The sequence below is a fragment of the Oncorhynchus masou genome, chromosome 11 (genome assembly GCF_036934945.1).
Source record: "Oncorhynchus masou masou isolate Uvic2021 chromosome 11, UVic_Omas_1.1, whole genome shotgun sequence".
In the NCBI taxonomy this organism is placed as follows: Eukaryota; Metazoa; Chordata; class Actinopteri; order Salmoniformes; family Salmonidae; genus Oncorhynchus; species Oncorhynchus masou.
Window position 1 is genome coordinate 16,321,193 of NC_088222.1, and position 22,874 is coordinate 16,344,066.

The 22,874-nt window shown below is 41.7% G+C and overlaps 1 protein-coding gene across 1 annotated transcript; it reads right to left on the reverse strand.

Annotated features, from left to right (window-relative positions):
* Positions 1-1,184: 1,184 nt before the first annotated feature.
* On the reverse strand, positions 1,185-18,542 carry LOC135548198 (thrombospondin-4-B-like). The gene is made up of 22 exons (XM_064977543.1): positions 18,172-18,542; positions 11,464-11,661; positions 10,729-10,976; positions 10,105-10,204; positions 9,656-9,738; positions 9,501-9,552; positions 9,111-9,262; positions 8,845-8,982; positions 8,110-8,187; positions 7,627-7,779; positions 7,348-7,452; positions 7,091-7,198; positions 6,673-6,832; positions 5,380-5,498; positions 5,170-5,222; positions 4,624-4,817; positions 3,834-4,012; positions 3,683-3,731; positions 3,375-3,571; positions 2,487-2,659; positions 2,235-2,374; positions 1,185-2,040 (listed from the first exon to the last, which is right to left on the reverse strand). Exons 1-22 carry the CDS (start codon positions 18,248-18,250, stop codon positions 1,979-1,981), a joined length of 2,820 nt encoding a protein of 939 aa, XP_064833615.1. The 5' UTR covers positions 18,251-18,542; the 3' UTR covers positions 1,185-1,978.
* Between the last annotated feature and the right edge of the window lie 4,332 nt (positions 18,543-22,874).

Sequence of the window (22,874 nt, forward strand, 5' to 3'; positions counted from 1 at the left end):
AGAAACCGGGTGCAAAATCTGTCATGATGAAATTACATAGAGGTCAGTGCTTTGGTATAGTCGCCTAGATTATCATAAATCATTTATTATTGAAAATATGAATCAATAATTTTCCATAACTATTTTATGAGCTGCTGGCTATCAGCCCTGTAAGGTAAGCATGCATTCTGTGCATGTTCCTGAGAAAAGCTGAGTCTAAAGTACAGGTCATAGGTCAATCCAATGTGTTCTTTTTGTCGCTGCTCCACTTTTTAAAGATGTTTATCCCTGTGTGTCTGAAATGGTACCCTAATTCCTACATAGTGCTCTACTTTTGAGCTGTATGGGCCATGATCAAAAGTAGTGTACTATATAGGGAATAGGTTGCCATTTCAATTCAGACACAAACCCTGTGTGTGAAAAGCAATGATGAAAGCTAATGACTAACACAGTCAGGTAAGATCAGTTTATTCGGGTAGGGTTACATGGTTTTATTAAGCAAGTTTTTACAAAATGTCTGAGAAGGGCTTTCGCAACAAGAGTTGGCTCTCCGCAGGTGACGGCTGAGAGCCAATAGCGTGCAAGGATCAAAGACCAGATTCTAGTGGAGTATCTGAACTGTTTTCAAACCTCCTTTGTGTTGCTTTTTCTGTTGTTGACAAAGCAAGAATGTACGAGCAGGAATGCTGGGGTGCAACTTTTTTTCAATGATAGAAAGTCAATCTATTAAATAAACCTTAAAAATACAATCTTAAATCCATTTTAAACTCTTTCCTGAATAGTCTTTTTAGGATCCTAAGTGACACATTTGGTGAAGGCCTATCAATATACATTCCCACATTAGGCCACATAATGTCCCTCAGGACTTTGTTATCACTGAAGTTCTATAGCCAAATAACTTGTCATACATCCCAAACCACCACCTCGCCCTTACCAACTCGCTCGGAGGCATGACCAAAATATGAGGGTGACTATGGAATGAGATTAGATTTGTTTTTTAAATATATTAGCATACCTTATGGATGCCCGTGCCACATGGTCACCAGCAATAATAAGAATACTAGGTTAACAGGTCAATATTCTTGTTTCCTCACTGCTCTTTATTCTTTTGGCCACATGAACTGAGAAACTGGCCGATGAAAATCTGGAGAAACACATTCAATAAGGCTGATGAATAAGACCAAAAAAAAACACAATACAATATCTCTTATCACATTTTTTTATTTGAAATTCCTTTGTTGATAGCATTATACTTATAAAATAATCAACATTTAAAACTTACAAAAACCTAAGTCTAAGACTTAAACCAGGCAGAAGTGTGGAGTTTATTTGGGAATCATTTTCAAATCGCTTTCTATTGGCCTCTAGAGAGTTGTTTTAAGGAGCCGAGATATTCACTGATAACAAAACTCTTGGTCAAGACTAGGCCTCTGGGGAGGATTGAGGTCACAGGGCCAAGACAATTGGCCTGGTCCCAGATGTGTTTGTGCTGTCTTTCCAACAGGACAAGACAGCACAAACAGATCTGGTACCAGGGTATAAGACAATGGAATATGCTCAGGCATGACCAAGTCCCCATGGTCTGATTCATCTCCTGTGTTTGCTCTCATGTCCATATTGTGTGATGACATTGTGTGGGGCTGGTACACACTGAGAATCAAAGCTCTGAGAGAGGGAGAGAGAAGGAAGCTTATATCAATGGCTGATGTTTCTGTTTGTGGATGTTATTGTAAAATGAGCTCAAATAATACAATCTTAAGTTTGAAATGTGAAATGTGAATTTTATTTTACTCTAGTAGTCCTAATTTAAACCACTGAGGACACTGATTATAACACCCATGAAGACAAGTTGATTAGATTTTTGTTGGGGAAGTGGGTAGACATGGAAACAGACCACATACATACAGTATTGCCACTGTGTACAAACGCACACACCACATACAGTACATTCCAAACACATCTGGAGAAACGGTCTCTCTTTCAGTTTTCCTCTGTATGCTTAGAGACCGTCGACGACGCCGTGCTGCATGCTGAACTCCTGGAAGTCCCCAGGGATGGTATCTGTGTAGGTTAGAGGTCAGAGGTTAAGGGTCAAAGTCAAGTTCTACCAAGAGTCAGTTAAATTAAGGTTGCCACTTTGGTTGATGAATTTGACTAATTTGAGTTAAAAACAATTGTTAATTTTTTTTAAAAATCCAGCACTGAGATGTAGTGACTAAGACCGCTGCGACACTTGAATAAAGCATGCTGCTTACCATTGCAACGGTACTTTAGGTTGGACCAGATGATGTTTTCCTGAGAGAAACAGAACACACCCAGTCGGCCTCCTCTCATGGTGGTGTCGATGGTCACACCAGAGTCAGCCACCAGCTCTGTCCCCTCATAGAAACGGGCCCTGTCCAAACACCCAACAGACATTAGCCATTGTTGTACACCATTGTGTATTAGATGTAGCCATGACATCACACACACTCTCTCTCTCTCTATTTTTCTCTCAGCTGTCTCACCTGATGTATCCGACCTGGGGTCGGTGCTGCAGGTACCAACGGTAGGAAACCTTGTCCTTCCAGCCCACGTTCCTGGGGTCCTTCCACAGCAGACGCACCTGGTCGTTGGTGTCCCCTGTGTGCCACAGGGAGTTCCTCAGGTGCTCCCCTGGACCTGACTTAGACTTCACAGCCTGGGGAGGGAGAGAGCGATGGAGAGAGGAGATGGCGAGGGAGAGAAGGTAATTAAGAAGTAAGTACAAAGAAACAAAGACAGATTTGGCTTAGGGTGGCTCTCCATCGTGGAGGCTGCTGAGGGGAGGACGGCTCATAATAATGGCAGGAATGGAGCAAATGGAATGGTATCAACCACATGGATGTCATGATATCATTCCACCCATTCCGCTCCAGCCATTACCACAGGCCCGTCCTCCCCAATTAAGGTGCCACCAACCTCCTGTGCTGTCCATAGCACACACGTGTGTTAAATTGTACAGAGCCACCCTAAATACAATCTATCTTTATTTTTCGTACTTACTTCAAAAACACAATCTCACATACAATCATACACACACACCTTGAGCTGGATGCCAGGCTCAGCCACTGCTCTGAAGGGTGTGGCCAGCTAGTAGGTCTGCTCAAGACAGATTGTGTTTTGGGTGGCTCTCCATAGTACACGTGTGTGAATTGTACAATCAAGAGACACCCTAGACCAAATCTATCTCTTTGGCTTTTTGTACTTACTTCAAAAACACAATCACACACACACACACACACACACACACACACACACACACACACACACACACACACACACACACACACACACACACACACACACACACACACACACACACACACACACACACACACACACACACACACACACACACACACACACACACACACCTTGAGCTGGATGCCAGGCTCGGCCACTGCTCTAAAGGGTGTTGCCTGCCAGTAGGTCTGTTCAGTCTGTTTCCACATGACCACGTAGAAGGAGGAGGAGTCCTGGTAGCCAAAGATGAAGCCTGCGTAGTCATCGTCAGTCACCGTGTTAACATGGAATGTCCCCTCAAAGTCCACTCCACTGAACGCAGTGTAACCTAGGGAGCAATACACAACAAAAATGTTGCGATAAAATAGGATACGGCTTGATACAATACCATATGAGAACATGGTTCGATACCTGATAACGATTTGGAAGTCTTTCTTACCGACAGCAAGTCCAGGGTCACTGTTCATGGTCTGAACAATCTCCATTCCCTGTTTGAGAGATTAAATGTCAGTCATGTGGACAAAGTCAAAGCATTTCTGCCATGTTGAACTTATTGTGTTGTAAGTCCATCCAGTAATTGACCATCTGACCTGATTAAGTACCACCCAGTTGGGGTCAATCTGGGCATCGCCCTCCGGGTCCAGCACCACCGTCTGATAGGCTCTGAAGTCTGTCAGAGTGACCTCAGCGTTCTCTGGACAGTTGTCTATCCTGTCTATCACCTTGTCCTGGTCAAAGTCTGACTCACACACATCTCCAACACCATCACCTGGAAGGAGAGAATACACAAAGGAAATGATGCCCAGTAAGGTTCTAAGCATAGACAATACACTGGTAGAGTGGAGAGTTACATTTGAGTCATTTAGCAGACACTCTTATCCAGAGCAACATACAGGAGCTATAGGGTTAACCACTAGGCTACCTGCCACAAATTGGTTCAATATCAATGATGATGAATGATACAGTAGTAGACCAATTAAGCTACAGTTATTTTTTTGCAGATGTCATTGTGTATTAAGTATTTCACTATTATTTACACCTGTTGTTTTACGAAGCATGTGACGAATAAAATGTAATTTGATAGAGAACCTTGTTAATGCATAGGTGCTCACTTTCTTGTGTTTTACTTTCACTTAAAATGTAGTCTGATCCCATACTGTTGGTGTAGTTAACTCTTCTACAGTTGTCACACCATTTGCTGTCTGTTTGGCAGGACACAAACTAACACAGAGAGGTGTTGGCCAAAGCACAAACAGACTGGATCACCAGGCAATAGGTTGTAGGTGATGACTCAAGAATTCACATTCAGATTGTCCCGTTGCTCGGCAATTTGTTTGAAGCAGTAAAGTAAATTATTTGAAAGAAATATTAAAGACTGACTGTTCTCATCCAGCTGGTCGGGATTGGGCACCAGTCTGCAGTTGTCGGGTCCTGGTAGCAGGAAGTCAGGGATGCTGTCGTTGTCGTCGTCATCGTCACACTCATCCCCCAGGCCATCTTTGTCTGTGTCCAGCTGGGAGCTGTTGATCACGTTGGGACAGTTGTCCTTGGTGTCCTGGTGACCATCGCCATCACTACAGACCAGGGGATGACACACAGGGAGGAGGGACAGAAAAGATAGGTTTAGGTCATCACATGAATGGATTTAGCCTGAGTGTTGCTTACAGCAATGGAGTTGACGTCATAAACAGATCTGGGACTCAGGCTAGTAGGGAATGGCTGGCAGGTAAGTAACATTGGACTGGCAACCTACTTTATGCCCTTTATTCTAAATTATACAGTAAAATAGGAATATTTGTCAAAATAAAGGGATATATTGACTACTGGATTTATGAATTGACTAAAATAAATTAAATCGTGAAGTGGATATTTTAAGAGCATACGTTTTCTCAAGTCAGGTATTTTTAAAATATGTTTTTCTTGTACCTGTCTTGATTTGTGTCACAAGAATCCCCAACCAGGTCATGGTCAATGTCGGACTAAAATTAGAGCACAGATTTTGTTAAAAGACTTTTTGACCACTCAGTATAATATTTATTACAGGGTAGGACAGTTCAGTTGCTCCATATCCCATTTTATATCTGTAAACTGAACAGGTCTCAGAACCCTAAAGGAGGCCTGTGGAAGCAGTCTGACCTGGTTAGGATTAGGGATATCAGGGCAGCTGTCACAGGCATCTCCCACTCCGTCTCCATCCCGGTCCAACTGGTCCCGGTTCACCACCTGCTGGCAGTTGTCAAGGAAGTTCTTCAAGCCTGGAGACCAATTCAATTACAAAGTTTGAGTTTGTAAAGTTATCTGACCAATAGTATCCCACCACTCTGCAGAAGTGTTGGTGAAATACATGAGTGCTTCAGCTTCAAGTAGACTCCTTCAGGGGCACTGCTTTGTGACGTATGAACACCAGCGATGGCTGTTCTAGATATTTCACATTTAGAAGATGTGTGAATCTCGGTTGGATACATGCAAAAAGTGAACTTTAAGTGTGGCCCATGAGAAAGTCATAAAACATGATTTGTATGATTTGAAGGCTTAACCACTGACGTTGAATCAATGCATTGGGATTTAAAAGCAAACTGCATGTGGTTGATTCTATTTCCATTGATATGCTGTTTCTTATAGTTCAATAGTGGTGCCACAAGGAGGCACTGTTGCATTTATCATCTGAGTGAACTGTTGAAATATGGTAGGCCATGTGTGTGTCATTTCTCATTTATCTCTGGAAAGCAACAGTACTGTGGTTGTAGCATAAAGGTCAAGCCGTCTGTAGACAGGGTCTATAAAAAGAAACCCAGACAGTCATCTACATTATTAAAGAGTGAGGATGATAAAGGCATACTGTATGTTTCTGTTAACTTGAGAGGTAATTTTAGTAGTGGGGTCATGGCAATTATGTATATAAACCCTGGATTGCTGATGCTACTCAATGTACTGGCTAGTGAGAGGCTTTGAAGCCACTGATTGGGCATATTGACACCCCCCAGAAGAAGCAGTCCTCCATAGGAATGAATGGAACGCTACATTATTTAAATTAAATGTGTCAAGGACAAAATTACATGTATTTAAAATGTTAAAAAATTAGTGGGGACAGTAACACATAATTTAATAGATATTTTTCATGTTTAGCTCACATTCTATAATTTAAAAGTATGCATTAAGGTGTCTGTAATATAATTAACGTAGAAATGAATTAATGAATTTCTATAGCTTCCAAAACCTTTTTTTACGCTCGTGGGGGAATGCCAAGATGGAGGTGCGGTGGCTTCAAAACAGCACCCCCTGTCAATCATCTAGTATATAAATCATTGGGTCAGGGTAGGGTTGGTGCTTGGTGGTACTGTATGTTCAAGGATTCTAGACAAGCGGCTGTTGTAACATACTACTGTGACGGACTGTAGCTATGTGGTAGTGATGTGTCGCTGTACGTACCGTCTCCATCCATGTCATCATCGCAGGCGTCTCCTTTCCCATCACTGTCAGTGTCCCTCTGATCAGGGTTCTCCACCGTGCGACAGTTGTCACAGGCGTCACCATGGCTGTCCTTGTCACTGTTCCTCTGGTCCACGTTAGGCTTCAGCCAGCAGTTATCCTGCACGGGAGAGGGGCACAGAGGGAATAGGGTCAGTCTGTCTTATCTGGTGAAATCTCCTGTTTTAGGTAGACTTTCTGAATAAGCATTTTGTGACATCTGCTGATGCAAAAAGGTCTTTATAAATGCATTTAATTTAATGTGTGTGTGTGTGTGTGTGTGTGTGTGTGTGTGTGTGTGTGTGTGTGTGTGTGTGTGTGTGTGTGTGTGTGTGTGTGTGTGTGTGTGTGTGTGTGTGTGTAAAGGTATAAGGTCTACCTGTTCATTCAGAATACCGTCACCATCAGCGTCGGTGTCACAAGCGTCTCCTTGTCCGTCCTTGTCAGCATCCTCTTGGCCAGAGTTAGGAACACGCATGCAGTTATCCTGGAAACAGACAGATTTATTTATTGACCGATTTATGGTTATCACTTTAACAGACACTCCATAAAAAGAAGATGGAGGGAAGGGAAAAGGGAGAGGAAGGGGGGGTGTTTATCCCAGGATAGTTGTATTTCTTGTGTTGTCATGGTTACCTTTTTACAGAGCATATCCTTGCACTTAAGTTTTTCATCAGGGTATCCATCAATGTCTGTATCCTTTCCACATAGGTAGCCATTACCAGCCCAGCCAATCCCACACTGACAGGAGAAAGAAGAGAGAACACATAAGAGGCAGTGCGTGTTTGTGTGTTTTTGCGTGTGTATGTTTGCGTGCGTGTGTTTGCGTGCGTGTGTGTATGTGCGTATGTGTGTTTGTGTGTGTGAGGGAGAGTTCTGTCAATGGAGGCCAGTTTGTGATCCTTAGGACCCCACCTGACAGTTGATGGAGCCGTCTCTTTCTTGGAAACACTGGGCGTTGACATCACAGGGGTTGGTCAAACTGTTACCACAGCTCCTCTCTGGCTTACAGCCCTTCACCTGGTCCCCTGTGTAGCCTGTCTTACAGCCCCCACAGACATATGAACCCTACAGGGATAATGTAGGGTAATAGGCAATGAGAGACATAGGAATACATGTAGTACTTGTAGCAGGCAGTCAGAGATTTGGAATCCAGTTAACATGGTTCCCTCCTTGCATTATTGTTTAAATTGAGCAATATTCCGTTTTTTATTCCAGGCTATCAGATACTAGCCGGGTGCCAGATCTGTTTGTGCTTCAAGCAATTTCAGTTGAAGGAAACGAAGGTCGGAGTTGGCTGAAGCAACAAACCGATCTAGTCGACCACCAGGCTATCAGACAGACAGACACTCAGGCCTTACCGCAGATTTATGACAGAGTAACACACTCAGGCCTTACCGCAGAGTTGTGACAGAGAGAGTTGGCGGTGCACTGTCCATTGTTGGGTTCTTTGCACTCGTCAATGTCATCACAGACCTAAGAGACCGTATAAAGTACAAAACTGGAGATGATTATTATGATACATATCTTGAAAAGGTGTTCCATGATTAGTTATCCTAATAACAATATCACCGGGTGGGTAGGAGTATATTTAATTTAAATTAATCTTCTTGAATTGTCCATTGACTGAATTTAAATCTTCCTGTCGAAACGTTGGTGAATAAATTATTACAACAGACCTACTAGAGTGTGCAGCTTCTTCTTTTACCCAATTCAATTGGAGACCTTGACTGTATTTGGTGATGTTGACTGACCTGGTGACCTTGACTGTATTTGGTGATGTTGACTGACCTGGTGACCTTGACTGTATTTGGTGATGTTGACTGACCTGGAGACCTTGATTGTATTTGGTGTTGTTGACTGACCTGGTGACCTTGACTGTATTTGGTGATGTTGACGGACCTGGAGACCTTGACTGTATTTGGTGTTGTTGACGGACCTGGAGACCTTGACTGTATTTGGTGATGTTGACTGACCTGGAGACCTTGACTGTATTTGGTGTTGTTGACTGACCTGGAGACCTTGACTGTATTTGGTGATGTTGACTGACCTGGAGACCTTGACTGTATTTGGTGTTGTTGACTGACCTGGAGACCTTGACTGTATTTGGTGATGTTGGTTATGTTGACTGACCTGTTTGTTTGTCTGTGCGTAGACCACTCCCACCCCTTCCACAGCCAGACCAGAGTAGCCCAGAGGACAGGCGTCACAGCGGAACCCTGGAGCCGTGTTCACACATTTCACCCCGGGGAAGCATGGGTTAAATTGACACTGGAGAGAGAGAGAGAGAGATTAAAGAAGACGCTTGGTTAGTGTTTCAGAATTATTACCACCATATAAATACATACAGTAAACACACATGCACCTGAATATAACATACACACACAAACACACCCTACCTCATCCACATCATCACAGCTGAAGCCGTCCCCTGTGTATCCATCAGGGCAGGGTCCACACTCAACCCCGTCCTCGGTCTCAATACACATGTCACCGCGGAAACAAACGCCAGGGGCACACTTCTGCTTCATGACTTCGCTTCCACCCAGTCCTTCAAAGACACCCAGAGGAAATATATTTTTATGACACTCGTTTCCACAATACCAGTGGTTTCTAATGTATTAGTAATGAATGTGTTATAAGCGAACATACTTCAAACTAGTTTTATTACAAGGACCCAGTGATTTTCCTCATGGTCAGGAAAAATCTATTTGCCCAATCTATAAACAACATATAACAGAACTTTAATACATCATTTGTAATATAATGGTGATAGTGGATGTTCTTACCACAAGCCTGGCATTCAGAGATGGTGTTTCTGAGAAAAGATGTCTCTTTGACCTTTAGAAAACAACATATACATGTTTTGAGTTTTTATGGACTCAGTGGGTCAGGAGGTACAGTTTATTAATAGCTCCCAGATGAGCTTGAGGGCTATAGTTACCTGCTGAATGAGGACATCTTTCAGCTCGTTTATCACCTTCGTGAGATCAAGCATTTGATTGGACAGCTGCTTTGTGTTGACCCCTGCACGGGAGAGCAGCATTGGAAAAGAACATTAGTCATACCAACAGACTCGAGGGGGGAGGGGGGGGTTCTTGTCTAACATCAATCTACAGTAACTGTTGTTTTTGTGTGAATTCGAAAGTAGAGACACACACACATATATATATATATATATATATATATATATATATATATATATATATATATATATATATATATATATGTATATATCACCATTTATTTGCTTCTTGAAAAACAGTTGGGCGACGTTCAAGACAAATACTTACCTCAAAATGTTTTTGTCTGTGTAAACTAAACAGTACTAGGGAACACACAGGAATAGGAGTTGGTTTATTTTTTTTATTTTTTTTTGTCATAAACTCTTACCCAGAGTCTGCACTGAGTCTCCTTGTTGGTGGCAGTTTTGAAGAGAAGCTACGTTCTCAAACGTGTCTCCCACCACTAGTTTCAGCTCCTCCAGCTCTTCCTGTTTATGAAGAAGTCCAACAACAGGGACACATTAGTTGGAATCAGTGCTGAATGCTGATGGATGTGTTTGATTAGATTAGGACAAGGTGGTTACCAAATTTGTTTCCCAATTTCCCGATTTTTACCTGCTGTAGCCAACTCTAATTTCCGAAGGACAAGCATTTGGCCAAAGCAGAAACAGACTATCTGGCACCCAGGCTAGGGGGTTAGGGTCATTTGAATTTGGAAGGAGGATCTAGGAGTAAATAAGTGACATCACTCATAGTTTCCCTGAGTACAAAGTCAACAAATGCAATTGTTTGGGGAGTGTCTGGGTAGCTCTGGTCAAATGGCTTAAATGGAAACAGACTGACAACCAATCCTCGGTTGAAGGTTCTGTGATTTTGTCTGGATCTATGAGTAAATAATAACTCTATTCCATATGATGCACTACATTTGAACTGCACCCAATTTGACAATGGTCTAAATAAGTGTTCCATAAAAGCAATAGGTTGCCATTTGAAACATATCTAATAACATCACCTCTGCTTTGCCCTGCATGCTCTTCAGCTCCACCACACCGTAGCCTGCAGGCAGACCCTGAAACACGGAGGGGAGATCCCGGACCGTCTCCACCAGCCTGCAGTCCAGGTGTAGCTCCACCCCCCCAGGTCCCTGCTGCATGCCCTTCAGGTGGAAAAGGAGGCGGTGGCGCTGACCGTCTGCCAGAGGGATGTTGTTGAAGGTCACGGAGCTCATCCTCCGATCACTCCTCAAGTAACGCAGCACGGCTGGGATAGAGGAAGGGAAAGAATTAGAGGGAGAGAGAGAGATGAGAAGAACTTGATAGTTAAAGGAAAAGGACGTGTGATGAAAAGGGAATCGCAGCAAATGCGTCAATGAAATTAATACATGAATAATGTAGAAGCAGAGAGCGAAAATAATGATTTAAAAAAATTAAATTAAATTAAAAGAGAGAGAGAACTAAGACTCTTTTCACTGTTAGTCTACACCTGTTGTTTACGAAGCATGTGACAATTAAAATTGTATTTAATTTGACATAGTACAGAAAAGTGCATTCAGCAAGACCAATGTATTATGCATCCCTCCCCTCGTTGTGCACCTCATTTCTTTGAGGGGAAATTGTGGCCAGAAATCGATATCTTTGAATTAATAATGAGTAAAAGAAACAATATCTTCTATATTTTCAGAGTATAAGTAGATAAACCATTGGTTTCAATGGGCATGATGCCCCTGCCTCTCCTTCCTACCCCTTACCTCTGTTGAGTTTCCCCAGCACGGTGAACTCAAAGTACTTGCTGTTGTCCCGTGGGTTGTACAGGCCGAACACTGTGGTGCCAGTCTTGGGCTGCAGCTTGAAGGTGGTGAGGATGAAAGCCTCATTCACGCCCTGCTCCACTAAGCCACCCTGCAGCAGGTCTGGCAGACAGTCCGGGGAATTGAGGAGATCATACACTACAGAGGAAAAAATAATGTAAAATAACTGTAAAGGGAAATGTAAAATAAAATAACTGTAAAGGGTAATGTAAAATAAAATTAATGTAAAGGGAAATGTAAAGTAAAATAAAATTAATGTAAAGGGAAATGTAAAGTAAAATAACTGTAAAGGGAAATGTAAAGTCAAATAACTGTAAAGGGTAATGTAAAGTAAAAATTAATGTAAAGGGAAATGTAAAGTACAATAAATGTAAAGGGAAATGTAAAGTAAAATAAATGTAAAGGGAAATGTAAAGTAAAATAAATGTAAAGGGAAACGTAAAGTAAAATAACTATAAAAGGGAACCGTGAGGTAAAATGACTGTAAAGGGAAACATAAAGTAAAGTAAAATTACTGTAAAAGGAAACATAAATTAAAGTGAAATACCTGCGAAGGGAAACATTAAATAGAGTAAAATAACTGTAAAGGGAACCGTGAAGTAAAATGACTGTAAAGGGAACCGTGAAGTAAAATGACTGTAAAGGGAACCGTGAAGTAAAATGACTGTAAAGGGAAACATAAATTAAAGTGAAAAACCTGCGAAGGGAAACATTAAATAGAGTAAAATAACTGTAAAGGGAATTCCAGGAAGATAGCGACAGAGTGAAGTTTCATAGAGAACAAGGGAATTTCTTCCACCTCACAGAACTTGAGGTCCGAACAACATTTATGTTCCCGGAGAAGGTATAAAAGATCGGTGAAGAATCCAGCTACGAACTGGTCCGTTTGTTACATTTTAGTACAACAAGCCACCATGCCGGTTTAGCCAACTAGGGCACATTCCCCTATCATTTCTTGTAACCATATTTACTTGGTTTGTTTGTTTATGCACTTCTGTGAATTACTTAGTTAGTAAATAAATTATTTAAGACAATTGATGTATGGATGACTCATAGTGAAGACTGGGTTCGTGCAGATAACCAACATTTTACGACGTTTGGAATGAGACTAACGTGAGGTAAAGTAAATAATTCATTAATTCGAAGACTAATTGATCAGATATAAAATATCTGAAAAGTTATATTACGAAATTATAACTTTGTAATCTGAATATTTTCCTTGGTGCCCCAACTTCCTAGTTAATTATAGTTACGTGATTAATCAGTTTAATTGCATAATACTAATTACAGAGAATCTTTGATAAGAACTAAAAGTCTTCATTTAATGATAGTAATGACACGACAGTGTTTTGGATGTATCGGGGGGAAAGTGTACGTCAATACTTTATAGACTAAACTGGGCTGGAACATCACAGTGAGTTTGACTAGCTGGGGAGAAATGCTACAACGCCTGGCCTGTAGTGTCCACTTGATCACATCGACCTGAATGGTGAGGATTGCTGAGCTAGAGGTTTTAAAGTGCTGAGAAGATGCTGTTCGTCACGAGAGAGTAGGCTAGTTGTTGATGAGGCAGATGAGACAGAGTATGAGTTTGGGGTAAAACATTTTCCCTTTTATTAGAATGTATGGTATTTTGATCAATCTTGAGCTAGTAGTTTTGATGTTCCGAGACAATACTTTACGTCAGTAGACTAGAATGGGCTGGAAGATCAAGATCAAAATGAGTTTTCTTGGTGCAAATAACGTAGTGGGTCTTTTGCTTGACCACTTTTACCACACAAATCTGGATAGACTGTACTGAGTGCTCAGGGAGTGGAATGTAGAAGCCACTAAAGAGTTTTGGTATTTGGTATTTTATTAGGATCCCCATTAGCTGTTGCAAAAGCAGCAACCACCCTTCCCGGGGTCCACACAAAACTTGAAACATGACATAATACAAAACATTAATAGGCAAGAATACCTCAAGGACAGAACTACATCAATATATATTTCACAGGTTGCCTATATATCAATACCAATACATACATGCAAACTATCTAGGTCAAATAGTGGAGCAGCGGTCTAAGGCACTGCATCTCAGTGCAAGAGCCGTCATTACAGTCCCTGGTTAGAATCCAGGCTGTATCACATCTGGCCGTGAATGGGTGTCCCACAGGGCGGCACACAATTGTCCCAGCATCGTCATTTGGCCGGTGTCGGCCGTCATTGTAAATAAGAATTTGTTCTTAACTGACTTGTCTAGTTAAATAAAGGTTAAATAAACATTTTTAAAAATAGGGGAGGCGTTGTGCCATGAGGTGTTTCTTTATCTGTTTTTTGAAAGCAGGTTTGCTGTTCATTTGAGCAAAATGAGATAGAATGGAGTTCCATGCAATAATGGCTCTATATAATACAGTACGCTTTTTTGAATTTGTCCTGGATTTGGGGACTGTGAAAAGACCCCTGGTGGCATGTCTGGTGTGTGTGTATGTCAGAGCTGTGTGTAAGTTGACTATGCAAAGAAATTGGGATTTTCAACACATTGTTTCTTATAAAAAAGAAGAAGTGATGCAGTCAGTCTCTCCTCAACTCTTAGCCAAGAGAGACTGGCAGCATAGTATTGATATCAGCCCTCTGATTACAATGAAGAGCAAGACGTGCCGCTCTGTTCTGGGCCAGCTGCAGCTTAACTAGGTCTTTCCTTGCAGCACTCAACCACACGACTGGACAGTAATCAAGATAAGACAATACTAGAGCCTGCAGGACTTGCTTTTTGGAATGTGATGTCACAAAAGCAGAGCATCAGTTTATTACTGACAGACCTCTCCCCATCTTTACAACCATTGAATCTATATGTTTTGACCATGACAGTTTACAATCTAAGGTAAGGCCAAGTAATTTATCATCCTCAACTTGTTCAACAGCAACACCATTCATTACCAGATTCAGCTGAGGTCTACTATTTCTACCAAATACAATGCTCTTTGTTAAGGGTTTCAGTGACTTCATTAGCTGTGGTTGCTGATGCTTTTATGGTTGAATAATCAGCAAACATGGACACACATGCTTTGTTTAATGCCAGTGGACGGTCATTGGTAAAAAAAAGGGTAGCTGCCCTGCGGTACACCACACTTTACATGTTTAACATTAGAGAAGCTTTGTTTCAGTACATGTTGAGTGTCCTTTTCTATAACCCTGCGGTAAGTCTGTTCATTTGTTTCCAGAGAAATAGCGTTGTATTTGGTCAAACACAATTCTTTCCAACAGTTTGCTAAGAGCTGGCAGCAAGCTTAAAGGTCTGCTGTTAGAACCAGTAAAGGCTGCTTTACCATTCTTGAGTAGCGGAATTACTTTGGCTTCCCTCCAGGCCGGACAACAAATACTTTCTTCTCGGCTCAGATTAAATATATGACAGATAGGAGTGGCTGTAGAGTCAGCTACCAGCCTCAGTAGCTTTCCATCTAAGTTGTCAATGCCAGGAGGTTTGTCATTATTGATCGTTAACAATGATTTTTCCACCTCTCCCACACTAACTTTACAAAATTCAAACTTGCAATGCTTTTCTTTCATTATATATTTTTTTATGCATGAATACGATGGCTCATTGTTTGTTGTTGGCATTTCCTTCCTAAATTTGGCCACTTTGCCAATGATGTAATCATTAAAATAATTTGCAACATCAAATGGTTTTGTGATTCAAATTCAACTGCCATCTGATTCGATAAAATATGGAGTTGAATTTGTCTTTCTGCCAATAATTGAATTTTTTCAAATGATTCTTTATGTCATGGATCTTGGCTTCATAATACAGTTTCTTATTTTTTTGTTGTTGAGTTTAGTCTCATCATTTCTCAATTTGCAGTAAGTCAGCCAGTCAGATGTGCAGCCAGACTTATTAGCCACTCCTTTTGCCCCATCTCTTTCAACCATACAGTTGTTCAATTCCTCATCAATCCATGGAGCCTCAACAGATCTAACAGTCAGTTTCTTAACAGGTGCATGTTTGCCAATACTTGGAAGAAGCAATTTCATAAATTCATCAAGTGCAGCGTCTGGATGCTCCTTATTAATCACATCAGACCAACACATATTTTTAACATCATCCACATAAGAGTCACAACAAAATCTTTTGTATGATCTCTTATACACAATTTTAGGCCCAGCTTTTGGAACTTTGGTCTTCCTGGGTATAGCCACAATATTGTGATCACTGCATCCAATGGGTACAGATGCAACTTTAGAACAAAGTTCTACACTATTAGTTCAAAGGTGATCGATACATGTGGAAAATCTTGTCCCTGTAGTGTTTATAAACAACCTGGTAGGTTGATTAATAACCTGAACCAGATTACAGTCACTGGTTACAGTGAGAAGCTTTCTCTTGAGTGGACGGTTAAGCTCAAGGTTACAATTCTATTCCAATAAAGTCCCTCCGGTACACAGCAGGCCGCGGAAGGATGTGCCTTGAATCCCTCCCCGCCAGTCTGAGACCGTACATGAATACACAAGTGTCCTAGCAGCCGTCTACAAGGCACAGTGTAATGAAGGCACGCACCAAATTGCTCCCAAATGCTTCTAGAAAATTGCTCTCATCTTCTCTCTTCTCAGTGTGTGTGCGTGTGTGTACGTGTGTGTGCGTTTGTGTGTGGGTGCGCAAGCGTGCGTGGGCTTCCATCTGTGTCTGTCAGCTTCAGACATCTTTCTTATTTTCTCCTGCCTCTAGTCTTTCCTCCCGTTCCCCCTGCCTGGCCTCAATCTGTTCCAGCTCTCCAGGGAGCAGCACGGGTGCTTTTAAAGGTGTGTGGTTAAACGTGACTGGAGCATCCTTTTCATGCCGTTTCCTGCACTCAATCTCACCTTTACAAACACACTGATGCCTGGTTTGTGAAAGGCTTCAGCATCACTATTGTCTCCGTCACTTGAGGAGGGAGGTTAGGCAAACACTAACAGATAGATCTCTGTATGGTCCAACCTGACGTGGCCTGCAAACTGGGACTGGGGGGTGCACCAATAAAACAGTCTAAACAAACCAACTCTTTTCTATTCTCATCTGTCTGTTTAGACACACTATACACACACTCTCTCTTCCATCTGTGTGTCAGGATCTCCTCACAAAGAGAAAGGGTTAGATTTCATCCCCAGAGCCACCGCTTGTCCTATCATGATCTGTTAAGCTACACAAACCAAATTCACCTCAAATTCACCTGAACAGCTCAGTATGACACATGTGACATGATCTACCACATAAAGTCAATTGAAGTCATAAAGTGACAGTGAAATCACCTAGATGCAGTAGATAATAAACAACTGCATTATTGTTGTCTGATATGTATATTGTGCCTTAATAGGTCCTGTATGTCTCAGCTGGTAGAGCGTGGTGCCAGGGTTGTGGGTTCGATACCATACATGACTGTAAGTTGCTTTGGATAAAAGTGTCTGCAAAATGGTATATATTGTATTATTATAAGTAATAACAAAGTTGTACTGTAAACACAAGGCATATGATTGACAATGTACTTAATAAGTCCAAACTTTTGTTTGTTTATAGTGAAACCTCATGCAATAATTGCCAATAATTTATATTTGTATGAACTGCTAGTGAGTCAAATGTTCACTATTTATCAACGGCGACAACTGTGTGCAGTACAGCTGTGAATATATTTTGTAAAATAATGTGACAGTTATGGCCTGTACCTCAGTGTAGATGCCATTTAAAGGCCTGTGTGTTGTGGTGCAAGTGTGTGTGTGTGTGTGTGTGTTTTCAAACTCCAAAATTGCATGCAGACCATTAGTGATTATTCCCATGTGTGTGCTATAGCTGGTACTTTAAATCATATCCAGACTCCAGACCCCCCCCCCACCCACTAAACACACACACACACACACACACACACACACACACACACACACACACACACACACACACACACACACACACACACACACACACACACACACACACACACACACACACACACACACACTCAATTAATACAGCGGTCACATCTCAGTCATCACCTCTTACTCTTCCTCAGTCTACAGTCAGTACACAGCATTCTTATGAAGCATGTATTTTCAATATTCTTACCACACAGGACACAGAGGACTATTTATCAGAACATTTATTCTTACTCAACAGAGTATCAAATGTCCTGTCTAGCCCTCTGTGTATATTGGCTTGAGTGTGAATGAATATGATATTCTCCTTTTACAAAGTAAAAAAGCAACTGTACATTGGTGATTGCAATCTAAATAAGAGCAATATAGATTTTTGTGTTGACTGATTTTGTTACCTTAAACTTTTGGGGAAAAATGTATGTGATATTCTCAATCACAGTGTCTGTTAGATCAATCATTACCTCAGAGCTTCATGGTTCTCGATTGGAATACTCTGAGGTAGAGTGCTGAGAGCTTTAGTAGACTGATAAAAGGCATCTGAAGAGGACATCACAGTCGGTTTGTATGTCAACTTAAACTGTATGTCTTTGGCTAAGATCAAATTGTTGAATTTTTACTTTTAGCGGTTGTGTCCTGTGATTACAAAGCAATACCTTAAAAGTACTTTGTGGTGCAATTACATGGTTTCAATAGACTTCAATGACCACATCAAGATCATATTGGCATCACATTCAGTAATAATTTAAGAAAGTCATTGTCAGCTACACTCACCTGAGCCCTGGGCTCCCACTTCCGAACACAAGTTCAAGATCAGTTGCGAAGCCACGATCAGTGTCGTCCACAACCCCATTCTGTCCTCTCACTGTTCCCAGACCTGTTTCTCTGGAGTGACTTATCCTTATCAGGCTGAGTAGTGCTCTTGGTCCTCCTGTACTGCTTGTTGCCTGGTATGTGTGTGGTGTGTATGGCTCACAGTAGAGACAGAGGTGAGGCTAGGCTGTCATAGTGAGGCACGGAACAGCTGCTGTCTGTGTGAGTGTGTGGCTGACTGGGGAGGACAGGAGGCTGACTGAGGGAGGAGGAGCAGGGCCGGAGATGGTTTAAGCTTTCTTCAGACAGCCACATGCAGAGGAGTGACCAAAACATTCTCCACCGTATTGGCACCCATTAAAGTGTGTGTGTGTGTGTGTGTGTGTGTGTATATATATATATGCATGCAGGGGTTCTTCCGTGGTTCACGACCTCATTGTGGGCAGTGAACATTCTGTACTTACAGTAAGCCAGACTAAACAATGTGCAACTTTTTGATCTGTGCCACTCTTCAGACTTTAGAGAAAAAAACGTGTGTTAATAGTACAGCAATAAAGTCGGTCTCCTGGCAGTCAGGAGGCATTTTATTGGCACACACCTCCTCCTCCCAAACACTGTTAGGGATTCTTTCAGCTTTTCGGGGCTTCAGATGTAACACCTTTCCCCTGCATCCCGGCTTCCTTTTAATCTACAGGCTTTTGACAGGAAATGAGCGATCTGAAACCCAAATCTGAAATCCAAAATTCATTTTATCAGGAAAAAGGCAGCCCCACCACTTGGTTTTGCTATAAAGCTCAGGGATGGGACTGGAGAAATGCAATGAGCTACAGTACCAATGAAAAGTTTGGACACACCCACTCATTCAAGGGTTTTTCTTCATTTTTACTATTTTCTACATTGTACAGTGGAGGCCAAAAGTTTTGAGAATGACACAAATATTAATTTTCACAAAGTCTGCTGCTTCAGTTTGTATGATGGCAATTTGCAAATACTCCAGAATGTTATGAAGAGTGATCTGATGAATTGCAAAGTCCCTCTTTGCCATGCAGATGAACTGAATCCCCCAAAAAACATTTCCACTGCATTTCAGCCCTGCCACAAAAGGACCAGCAGACATCATGTCAATGATTCTCTCGTTAACACAGGTGTGAGTGTTGAGGAGGACAAGGCTAGAGGTCACTCTGTCATGCTGATTGAGTTCGAATAACAGACTGGATGCTTCAGAAGGAGGGTGGTGCTTGGAATCATTGTTCTTATTCTGTCAACCAGAGTTACCTGCAAGGAAATACATACCATCATCATTGCTTTGCACAAAAAGGTCTTCACAGGCAAGGATATTGCTGCCAGTAAGATTGCACCTAAATCAACCATTTATCGGATCATCAAGAACTTCAAGGAGAGTGGTTTAATTGTTGTGAAGAAGGCTTCAGGGTGCCCAAGAAAGTCCAGCAAGCCCCAGGACCGTCTCCTAAAGTTGATTCAGCTGCGGGATCGGGGCACCACCAGTACAGAGCTTGCTCAGGAATGGAAGCTGTCAGTTGTGAGTGCATCTGCATGCACAGTGAGGCAAAGACTTTTGGAGGATGGCCTGGTGTCAAGAAGGGCAGCAAAGAGCCACTTCTCTCATAGATATGTTGGGTCCATGGTCAGGAAACTCCCCAGACCTTAATCCCATTGAGAATTTGTGGTCAATCCTCAAGAGGCGGGTGGACAAACAAAACCCCACAAATTCTGACAAACTGGTTAGGGTATGTTTTAATTGTCATAGTGGGACATAATCTCCTATACAGTTCCTGATAAACTAATTTGCCATCTCAGCGTATTCGTTGATATTATTCAAAATCAAATTTATTTGTCACGTACACATGGTTAGCAGATGTTAATGCGAGTGTAGCGAAATGCTTGTGCTTCCAGTTCCGACAATGCAGTAATAACCAACAAGTAATCTAACTAACAATTCCAAAACTAATTTCTTATACACAGTGTAAGGGGATAAAGAATATGTACATAAAGATATGAATGAGTGATGGTGCAGAGCAGCATAGGCAAGGTACAGTAGATGGTATTGAGTACAGTATATACATATGAGATGAGTATGTAAACAAAGTGGCATAGTTAAAGTGGCTAGTGATACATGTATTACATAAGGATGCCGTAGATGATAGAGTACAGTATATACGTATACATATGAGATGAATAATGTAGGGTATGTAAACATTATATTAGGTAGCATTGTTTAAAGTCACCGGGCCCAACACAGTCACTGGTGCCAACATACCGCAAGACAGTCCGGAACACACGGCCGGAGGTCGTCACACTATCTGGCACCAAACTACTTGTCACATTTGGCAGACATGAACAAACCGGAGGCTTAATAGTGTTTGTTTTTCTCATTTTTTGTGTTTTTTTGTGACTTTTGAGAGTATGGAGGCTTGTTACATTTTGAGATTTCAAGGCGTTTGTGGTTTCCAAGTACTCCGCTAGTCCAGACTCCCGCAGTGAACACCTAGCTAGTCGCTGAAGAAACTCATGACTAAGAGTTGTAGCACAGATGGAGATAGGAAACCAGGAAATGTGTATATATAAGAAGTTGTAGGTTGCACTGTTGCTGTGTTACATAACAAGAAGCTAGATGTGTGGTCAGGAGTGCATTCTTCATTGATTCAGTCTTAAACTGAAGTCTGTTCAAGATGTCTGCAGCAGTGCAAAGCTGCTCCTTAAATGTACAAACAGAAGGAGCACGATAGAAGCTTCATCAGCATACAGCATTGAGAAAGCGAGACTGTTTCTGTACCCAGATACCACATGTGTTTTGTGTGGTCACTTGCATGTCTCTTCAGTCTTTTGGTGTTTTCTGGTGTGGACTCCATCTAAGTAGTTGACAGAGATTCTGTAGGACACCCACAGACTAAACTCTCCTCTGATTGGTTGAGTTATCACAAAGGCCTTCCACAGAAGTGAGGTTCTGGATCAGCGAAAGGCTGATAGGCTAAGCATATAATTAATTATTGGACAGCCCACATCCGTTTGCTGGAGACCCTGGACTGAGTCACGTCATAGTGTGGTTGGTGAGCTCAGACTGAACCGTGTAACTGGGTTTGTATCAACCCAAACCCCAGAGACAGACAGGCTGCTGCTATTCTTAGACTGGAGACAGATGTGAAAGTGTGTAGCTCAGGTTTTCTCATCCCTAAACCCATTTTCTTATCCCTACAGTATGTCCTTTTTTATCAAGCGTTAGCCTACACACTTATACACACATAGTACAGTACGTCTGGCTGCTATTGTACTGTATAGTGTCATTACTCTGTGTTGTGTTTGGTTGTGATGTGCTGGGTTGTGATGTGCTGTGATGTGATGTGATGTGCTGCATTGTGCTGTGTTGTGCTGTGATGTGTTGTGATGTGTTGTGCTGCATTGTGATGTGTTGTGTTATGTGTTGCATTGTGCTGCGTTATGATGTGTTGTGTTGTGATGTGTTGTGCTGCATTGTGATGTGTTGTGCTGTGATGTGTTGTGATGTGTTGTGCTGCATTGTGATGTGTTGTGTTATGTGTTGCATTGTGCTGCGTTATGATGTGTTGTGTTGTGCTGTGATGTGTTGTGATGTGTTGTGCTGCATTGTGATGTGTTGTGTTATGTGTTGCATTGTGCTGCGTTATGATGTGTTGTGCTGTGATGTGTTGTGCTGCATTGTGATGTGTTGTGTTATGTGTTGCATTGTGCTGCATTATGATGTGTTGTGTTGTGATGGGGATGTTCTCAAATGAATGAAGTTGCACAATTGTAATCAGTAACCGTGAGCAGAGTTTATTCATCTTCTAATTAGACAAAGACATGTATCAGAGCTTAGGCTGGTCCAGTGGAGGGAAGGCAACTCCAAACCCCAAATTACAGCCTCCACATTGGGCTTTACTCCGTCATTAGACTCAGCTCTAAAGCCAAAGGCTTAATAATCCTCCCACATCCTATGGGATTGTGGGTATTTGTCTTTAAACATATGAGCCGATTTGTTTCTAGAATGATCTTCTAAGGCAGTCCAGGTAAGAATAGAAGTTTCCTTACTTGAGTTAAGCCCCTAGGTGCTATGGTGAGGAGGATCTCATCCATCTTACTCTGTTTAGGTTCCAAGTTTTTCCAGGTCGTACCAGTCAAAACTATGAATTATACAAAGCTTAATTTTTTGAGGGTCAAAAGAAGAATGGAAAATATATTCTCAGCCAATGTATGTAAATTAGGATTTTAAAATGTAATGCATTCGGTATTACTGATGCAGATTTATTCCATCTTTAGCTGTAATTTTAGGAGGCTGTTTAAGAAAAAGGCTAGTGTAACCTGAGAATAAACCTACCTAACCTGAGGCAGGTCTGTCTTAGCCAAGGATAGGACACATTCCAGACAGATCATTTATCCTTTATATGTAGGTGACCTGACCAGGAAAAACTCTGGGTTTTAGTTATAGCCTAGAGTTTTTCCTGCACTGATTACATGGTCCGGAAACATGTCTGGTCCTATATGATTGCTTTATGTCCTGTAAGAGACCAATATGACTCAGTTTAGGTAATTAGTATGCTGTCATACCCACACCTTTTCCATTTGCTTTTCCATCTACCAATCAATGAAGTTGTCTGTGAAATCACTCAAAATGTTCTCCACTGTGGACA

Coding starts and splice junctions, on each gene's coding strand:
- LOC135548198 (XM_064977543.1), bottom strand. CDS start 18,250: ATGGGGTTGTGGACGACACTGATCGTGGCTTCGCAACTGATCTTGAAC. Junction 7,199..7,347: donor AGGATATGCTCTGTAAAAAG/GTAACCATGACA, acceptor GTCTGTTTCCAG/GATAACTGCATGCGTGTTCC. Junction 6,833..7,090: donor ACGGTATTCTGAATGAACAG/GTAGACCTTATA, acceptor TCTCCCGTGCAG/GATAACTGCTGGCTGAAGCC.